General features: G+C 40.0%; 1 protein-coding gene across 1 annotated transcript; it reads left to right on the plus strand.

Annotated features, from left to right (window-relative positions):
• Positions 1-7,981: 7,981 nt before the first annotated feature.
• On the plus strand, positions 7,982-8,945 carry LOC147358122 (olfactory receptor 51G1-like). The gene is given in 2 exon segments (XM_086340440.1): positions 7,982-8,793; positions 8,795-8,945. Coding segments are annotated over 2 exon segments (963 nt in total).
• Positions 8,946-9,285: the final 340 nt, after the last annotated feature.

Below are 9,285 nucleotides of genomic sequence, written 5' to 3' on the forward strand. Positions count from 1 at the left end.
ACAAAAACGATTTCAAACATGAAATTTTCTCTGAAAGTAAATAAATGTCTATCCTTGTACAAGCTCTGTTTGCAAGCTTTGAATTAGACAATGGTTTATGCTGGCTAAAAGAAACCAAAAATAAAATTTTGATACTCTAATTTTTCAATGCTTTGGTTAAAGATGTCTAACCTACTTCGAACAAAAATATAAAAATTGTTTAAAGGATGAGTTCTCTGGGAAGACCAACCTAGACAGCATATTAAAAAGCAGAGACATTATTTTGTCAACAAAGTTCTGTCTAGTTAAAGCTATGGTTTCTCCAGTAGTCATGTATGGATGTGACAGCTGATCTATAAAGAAAGCTGAGTGTTGACAAATTTAAGCTTTTGAACTGTGGTGTTGGAGAAGACTCTTGAGAACTGCTTGGACTACAAGATCAAACCGGTACATCCTAAAGGAAATCAGTCCTAAATATTCATTAGAAGGACTGATGTTGAAGCCGAAATTCTAGTACTTTGGCCACCTGATGCGAACTGACTCATTTGAAAAGACCCTGATGCTGGGAAAGGTTGAAGGCAGGAGGAGAAGGGGATGACAGAGGATGAGATGGTTGGATGGCATCACCGATGCAATGGGCATGAGTTTAAGTAGGCTCTGGGAGTTGATGATGGACAGGGAAGCCTGGTGTTCTGCAGTCCATGGGATCACAAAGAGTCGGACACGACTGAGCAACTGAACTGAACTAAACACCAAATTAGTCTGATTTACCAAACACTCCTTCAGAGGCTCACCTAGCTTTAAAATCTGATTGAAAGTGATTAGCCAGTAAAAGAGAATGCTGATTATTTTTTCACTATAATGCTAAAGATTTCCTTTCTTTTTATATTGAATATCAGATTTGTCTTAAAATTTTCTTAATTCAGCTATTCTAAATGTATATGTAAAAAGAAACTAGGCTGAAAGAATTGCCTGGATGTAGTCATGAATTATGTCTGCACCACAACTATCCCAAGAACATTGTGAACAAAGTTTCCTAATTTCACAAGAGCATTGTTTTTACTACACTATTGTCCTGACAAATATGAACTTATATCTAAATTTTAAAAAATGTATATCTAATGTTGAGCTCCTTAATTGAATTCAAAATAGCATTTTCAATAGGACCACATGTTTTATAGAACAAAATCTGAACCCAAAACATGTTCAAAATCTTTGAATCATGACTTGGAATAATATTTTTAAACAATTTATATAACTGATTGATTTTTAGAGTGACTTTAGCATCAACTTATATAACTGATTGATTTTTAGAGTGACTTTAAAATCATGGTGGAATAAGGCATCTCTTATTTGTCCTCCCTCCAGCAAAAAAAAAAAAAAAATTAACCACCCATCCATGAACAGCAAAGTGCTTCTGTGGAATCCAGTACCACATTTCAAGGAATCTAGAAGGGTCACACACAGCCATGCATTCGTAACAGGCAGACAGACCTTGCTATATGGTGTGGTCTCCAAGAGAGCTATGAACTAGTTCCAGTCTCTCTGGGCCTTGGTCCTTTAGCACTTGGAAAACACTGATTGGGGTAGACACCCCATGAATGAGAGAGCTTTGTGGAAGTCCAGATTTCCAGAAAAGTTCCAGCATGCCATTGGAACAAAAAATATATGAGTTTCAATGTCCTGGAGTATATGAGAACAGTTAGACTTTGTACGAATCACCCCTTCCTAAGACAGCTAAGTTTAGAGCAAAGTGAGACCTTCTCAGTCCCTTGATTTCCCCTGCAGGGGAAAGGGAGCATAGTTGACTTGACACCCAGCTTCCCCAGATGCACAGGAAACTACAAAAGTGACTTATTTCTCATGTAGCATCCAAAGTACCAAATCATAAGCTCCATGACTGAAAAGAGGAAAGATATCAGGAGAAGGACAGATAAAATTCTCAGAGGTTATTAAAGGGCTGTGGTCCCTGATGACTATGTAGGGAACTCCATTAGGAAGTCTGTCCATGAGCCAGTGGGAAAGTATCACCTGAAGATCTTCCCAACTGGCAAAAAAAAAAAAAAAAAAGAAAAATCAAGAGGTGGAAGGACAGGTTAAAACAATTTTGTACAGCAAAATAATCAACAAAATGAAAAGGCAGCCTACATAGTGGGAGAATATATTTGCAAAACATATATCTAATAAGTGATAATCTCCAAAATATATAAGGAACACACAACTCAATAATAATAATAAAACAATCAACCTGATTAAAAAATGAGCAGAGGAACTAAATAAATATTTCTCCAAGAAAATATGCAAATGGCCAGAGGGTACAGGAAAAAATGTTCAACATCACTAATTATCAGGGAAATGCAAATCCAAATTGGTTGAGAAACAAAGATAACTATACATTAGGCCCATTTTGGGCAAACTAGAATCACTCTACCAGTTGTTTTAATAATGATTCTTACTGAGAATCCATTCTGTAAGCCATCCTGTTGAGGTCTTTCCTCCAATTGTTTAAATCATTCTAAAAGAAGCTGGTCAATCATAATTAAGAAATCTATAGTTTAAGAGTGAAGACTGGGGACTTCCCTGGTGGCTCAGTGGTAAAGAATCCACCGGCCAATGTAAGGGACACAGACTCAATCCCTGATCTGGGAAGATCCCACGTGCCCTGGAGCCACTAAGCCTGTGGGCCGCAACTGCTGAGCCTGTGCTTCACAGCCCCGGAGCCACAGCTACGGAGACTACAGGCTGCAAATACTCAAGCATGAGTGCCTAGAGCTCATGCTCCACAAAAAAGAAGCCCCTGCAATTAGAAGCCCCGCCCACCACAACTAGAACGTAGCCTCCGCTTGCTGCAGCTAGTGAAAAGCCCGTGAAGCAACAAAGACCCAGAACAGCTAAAACTAAATAAGTAGATATTTTTTAAAAAGAAGTGGATGTGGGCAGATCTTTAAAAAAAACTGAAGAAAAAAAAAAAAAAAAGACTGAAAGCTGTTATTTAATATACAACAACCTAAATGGGAAAAGAGTTCGAAAAAGACTAGATACATGTATGTGTGTGTGTCTTAGTCGCAGTCGTGTCTGACTCTTTGTGACCCCCATGGACTGTAGCCTGCCAGGTTCCTCTGTCCATGGGATTCACCAGGCAAGAACACTGGAGTGGGTTGCCATGCCCTTCTCCAGGGGATTTTCCCAACCCAGGAATTGAACCTAGTCTCCTGCATTGCAGGTGGATTCCTTACCATCTGAGTCACCAGGGAAGCCCAGATACATATATATGCATAACTAAATCACTTTGCTATACACCTGAAACTAACACAACATTGTTAAATCAACTGTACTTCAATATAAAATTTAAAAAATAATGTTATACTGAAGGCTGATAAGGATTAATCCTTTTCCGTAAATGCAAACCAAATTACACTAGCAGTTGACTCTAAAACATGTGAGAATGCCTAATAGTATCAGGGTCTGTGTGTTAAAAAAAAAAAAGAGAGAGAGAGAAGAGGTTCCTTTTTTTAGATATAAGGAGGTAATATCTGTAGACATTAAGTCATATATCCTAGGTTGCTGGATATAAGGTATCAGAGATAAGGTTAGGATCAACTGTATGTTTTATCTGAATCTGAATCAAAATGTTATCTTGTGTAATACTGCTCTTCAATCTGAGCTGGTGCTTTCTTACACAATTTCAGAAAATGAAATCTGTTAGTACAAACATCCTTTTGAATATATCCCTTGCCTACATGCAAGATTGGGGTTTCTCAGCTTCTCACAGCCTCCTACTTTAGCCAAGTGCTTTGAGAATTCTTCAGGGAATTTTCAACCTCAGCTGAGGCCCCAAGGGAGAAGCTGCTGGGCTCTTCAAAAGAACCCTGAGTTTCAAGCAGGAAATCTTCTTGTAGTTGGGTACCATTTTTCCTGAGTTCTGGCTGGAAGTAATGCACCCAACTCACTTTTCTCTCCAGCTGTTGCTGCTCAGGTATGTAATGCAAAAAAAAAAAAAAAAAGATTACTGGGGCACATAGAATCAGACACTGAACTCTCAATCTTGGTTATTTCTGAATCCCCATATCAAATTAGTCAAAGAAATTTTGAGAAGCAGATGGCCTGGGAATAGTCAGTCCTCACTTTGTCATTGTCTATGACCCTGTAAACGGAGAAGGCAATGGCACCCCACTCTAGCACTCTTGCCTGGAAAATCCCATGGACGGAGGAGCCTGGTAGGCTGCAGTCCATGGGGTCGAAAAGAGTCAGACAAGAATGAGCGACCTCACTTTCACTTTTCACTTTCATGCATTGGAGAAGGAAATGGCAACCCACTCCAGTGTTCTTGCCTGGAGAATCCCAGGGACGGGGGAGCCTGGTGGGCTGCCGTCTCTGGGGTCGCACAGAGTCGGACACGACTGAAGCGACTTAGCAGCAGCAGCATGACCCTGTAAAAGTCATCTTCATCGTCCATTTTACTCCTTGCTGCCTTTCATCTCTTTCCTCCTCATTAGGAATATTATTAATAGTTCCTCTACCTTTGAAATTAAAATTGTGATCTCTACTTTGCTTACCTTAAAACTGTATTGATAATTAAATATTAAAATGAATTTGATCATGCTCTGTAACACCAATATTTAGTGTAACACTTTACACTAATATGAGGTCATAATTGTCCTTTGGAGTAATTTGCAGACTGTCACCAACACAGATGTTGATCATTGTAAATACCATTGTGTGCAATTATATGAAGAATAAGAGACAGAGGGAGTCAGATGTTATTGAAATCTGTTTAGCCCCTCTCTTCTCTATTTCTGCTGCAGATTCTAGGATGACATCCCTTTACACCAATAAATTAGAGCTGAAGGGTGGTTCAAGGGTGTATGATGTTGTCTAGTGGCAGCTGACACTTCTCTGATCCATTAATCTGGAGGAAGTGGAGATAATAATTGGTGTGGGACACTATGGATGCAACTTTTCATTAAGCAGGCAGAATGAAACTTCTCTGTCTGGAGATACAGGATGAAATAGATGGTTTCTACCTCTTCTATTTCTCAAACTCTCTGAAATCTCTCAATGTGGAATGGATGGAAACCAGCTTGACTGAGTCTGCTGGCTGAAAAGTCATATATATGTTTAAACTCTTATTTGTGTCTCCACTTAACATATGGAAAAATTTCCCTTCTTTATTATCATTCATTTTTAAGGTTTTGTTGAAACTTTTTTTTCTTCCATCACTGTTCTCAGTGTTGGAGTCAGACTGCATTGTTGTCTGTGCCACCAACAGCATGTTATTCAAATCTTATGATATTCCCTTCTTCCTTCACAGCCCATCTTCTCTCCAAGTCTCTACTTTTCTCCTGCATTTCTCTTGTTTGCTAGAAGTGCCTCTTTATATCTTTTTTTGTTTGTTTGTTTCTCCTTTGGGATCATAAAGCAACATTAATTTCAGTATTATATTAATTATTACATTAGCATCTGTTTTACTACTTGTTTTGATTTGTAGTTTGAATGGCAAAATCTTGGCCATTCAAAAATCTTGGCCAAGAAAGACATGTTGTCTTTCTTTATTCTTAGCCATTCAATGCTTCTTCATTTTATTGATTAATAAAAGAAGCTTTTTTGAAAGAGTACCCTCAACTTTCCATCTCTCTTCCTTAAAATATCCCACCTTCACCTATCATGTAGATTTTTTTTTCCTGGAGGAAAATTACAAGTAACATATACTTATTACATATTCCTCCCCATTCACTGATAGTGTAAGCCTGTATAGTCTTTCTCCAATCTATGGAAATATTCTCTGAAAAATCAATAATGAACTCACCATCATACGTGCAATGCCTTTTAAAGAACCCACATCTTACACCATCTCTTTTCTTAGTCAACAGTAATGATTTGACTTCAGTAACATTATACACTACTATTTTTATCCTATTTCTTTTCTCCAATCTCTGTCTCTTTTCTAGTTCTGATTTTATGTTCTACTCTCATGTAAAATAGTTTCCAGTATTATGAACAGAGCCTTGTCTTTTCTTCCACACTGCATCTCCTAGCAATTGCTGCATATTCTTGGAAGATGTCTTATAACTTAAGCCTCCACTCAACCCAAAGATCACTACCTATAATACCCTCTAGGAAATATCCCCCAAAATTTCTTTTTAAGTTAACATTCAGTATGTCCCAACTGAACTTAGTCCCCAGAACACATTTCCTCTCATCTGTCATGTACATAGTTGAAATGGTCATCGATACATATATCTTGGTATAGTTTTGTTTTGTTTTTTGATTTTTTTTAAATTATCTGACTTTTGTAAGACCTAAAGTGCTATGTAGTAGTAGGACTACTAGTAGTAGTCCCCCTACAGTACTAGTAGTAGTCCCACTACAGTAGTAGGAAATACGATGTAAGACAATAATGTAGACTCTGGAGTACCCTATCAGAGTTTGAATTCCATACTCAACCCTTACTTGCTCCGTAAATTTACCCAGGTCACTTCATCTTTCTGGGCCATGGTTTTCTCACCTGTAATATGATGCTTAGAATAGAATCTACCTATTGATAATGTGATCATTGTGAGAGTTGAATGGCATAATAAACACTAAGCACTTAGGAAGGTGACAGAAAGATAACATATTAAACATTAGCTATTTTAAGCTTTTTATGCATGTGATAAATAATATACTAGTCACACTACATTAATATACATAGAACCCATTAGAGTTGGCTTACAATAAACATAACTGTATAAAAGTTCAGAAGGCAGAGGTAAAGGAGAGCCTGGTTTCAGGTATTATAGGACAGACCTATACCTCTGTGCCATATTATCCAAACCCCAGAGGCACAGCTCACTCTGAGAGCCTTAAGATATACTTTCCTTAGGCTAGAGATTAGAGGCTTTTCCTGACTATTTCAGGTTTTTCTTTGTTATCACTGTTTTAGAGCTGATGTTTCCCACCTCCGTATCTCCATTTCTACATCTGCTGCTGCTGCTGCTAAGTCGCTTCAGTCGTGTCCGACTCTGTGCGACCCCATAGATGGCAGCCCACCAGGCTTCCCCGTCCCTGGGATTCTCCAGGCAAGAACACTGGAGTGGGTTTCCATTTCCTTCTCCAATGCATGAAAGTGAAAAGTGAAAGTGAAGTCGCTCAGTCTTGTCTGACTCTAGCGACCCCATGGACTGCAGCCTACCAGGCTCCTCCGTCCATGGGATTTTCCAGGCAAGAGTACTGGAGTGGGGTGCCATTAGCTTAACCACCGTGATGACAGAAACACATATCTCTCCTAATATCTCTCAGAACTAAACCCTGAAGCACCCTGTCCTACAAGTTTTTTTTTTTTTTTTTTTTTTTGAAGACTGCCTTTTTAGACATTTCTCAGTTCCAGACTTCAAATTTGCACATCAACATTTGCCTCCTCAGCCATCAAAGGCTTTTATGTAAATTCAGGAAAGGGATCACTCTGGTCACAAATTACAAGCTTAAGTAGTCCAACAAATATTTACTCAATGCTTCCCCTGCATTCCCCTGCAGGCCAGGTATTGTGGAATGAAAGACAATCCCCAGCCAGGTTACAAATACGTTTGAAGGCTCTTGACATGCAGCTGATTCTAGAAGACAATTATGCAGAATGGTGTGTATAGTACTAGTTCCACATATAGATGGTGCAGCTTTAAATATTTTGCTGATTGAATTGGAGATTTATTTTTTTCAGGGAGGAACATATGGAAAAGGTGCCATCTGAGGTGACATCATTAAACTACTGAGAGTCCAATATAGACAGACATATCACCAGAAGCCTAAATCACACGGCATCCATGAGCTATAGAAATCACCTATGACAATCACCTTCCTAGACCTTCCAGAAAAGGCTAGTAGATCAGGTGCCCCAATTCTTTGCCAATTCATCTGCAGATCCTTCCTGGATCACTGACCCCAAGACAGGTAAGTGAGTATTCAGCCCTGTCATTCTCCAGAAATCCCGTTCTATATTGCAGGTTGGTGAATTCAAGGTTATAAAGTCATGAGAATCCTATATAATAGCAGCCTCCAGAAAGCCACTTTCTTCCTGACGGGCTTCCAAGGTCTGGAAGATCTCCACGGCTGGATCTCTATTCCCTTCTGCTTCATCTATCTGACAGTTATCATAGGCAACCTTAGCATCATCCATGTCATCCGTACTGATGTCACCCTCCATGAACCCATGTACTATTTCTTGGCCATGCTTGCCCTCACAGACCTGGGCCTTTGCCTTTCTATACTGCCCACTGTGATGGGCATCTTCTGGTTTGATGCCAGAGAAATTGGTATCCCTGCCTGCTTCACTCAGCTCTTCTTCATCCATACTTTGTCCCTAGTGGAGTCTTCAGTCCTGTTATCCATGTCCATTGACCGCTATGTGGCCATCTGCAACCCACTGCGTTATTCCACAGTCTTGACACCTGCACGTATCATCAGGATGGGGCTGAGCTCAGTGTTCAGAAGCGCGCTGCTCATCCTTCCCCTGCCATTCCTCCTTAAGCACTTCCAGTACTGCCACTCCCACGTGCTGGCCCACGCCTACTGTCTACACCTAGAGATCATGAAGCTGGCCTGCTCTAGCATTATCGTCAATCACATCTATGGGCTCTTTGTCATGGCCTGCACTGTTGGTGTGGACTCACTGCTCATCTTCCTCTCTTATGCCCTTATCCTCCGCACTGTGTTAAGCATTGCCTCCCACCACGAGCGACTTCGGGCCCTTAACACCTGTGTTTCCCATATCTGTGCTGTGCTCCTCTTCTACATCCCCATGATTGGCTTGTCTCTTGTGCACCGCTTCGGGGAACATCTGCCCCACACTATACCTCCTCATGTCATATGTGTATCTGCTGGTCCCACCACTCATGAACCCCACTGTTTACAGCATCAAAACCAAGCAAATCCGCCAATGCATTGTTAAGAAGTTTGAGTTAATAAAATCACTCAGGGGTTTTCAGCAGGATTAGTTTAGAGAAAGAGAAGTTTGGGGCATAAAACCCATAGATATTTTCTATTTCAGCTGTCCCTATTGCTCAGACAGTAAAGGATCTGCCTGCAGTGCAGGAGACCTGAGTTTGATACCTGAGTCAGGAAGATCCCCTGGAGAAGGGAATGACAATCCACTCTAGTATTCTTGCCTGGAGAATCCCATGGACTGAGGATCCTGGCAGGCTACAGTCCATAGAGTGGCAAAGAGTTGGACATGACTGAGTGGCTAACACTACTACTACTAGGGAAAAGTGACAACTCCCAATTATCAATAAAAAGGAAATAAATTATGCAATATACTGCATGTGTGACCTTGGG

The sequence above is a fragment of the Bos grunniens genome, chromosome 15 (genome assembly GCF_055505025.1).
Source record: "Bos grunniens cultivar Pamir isolate PY7600 chromosome 15, Bosgru_T2T1.0, whole genome shotgun sequence".
NCBI classification, from domain to species: Eukaryota; Metazoa; Chordata; class Mammalia; order Artiodactyla; family Bovidae; genus Bos; species Bos grunniens.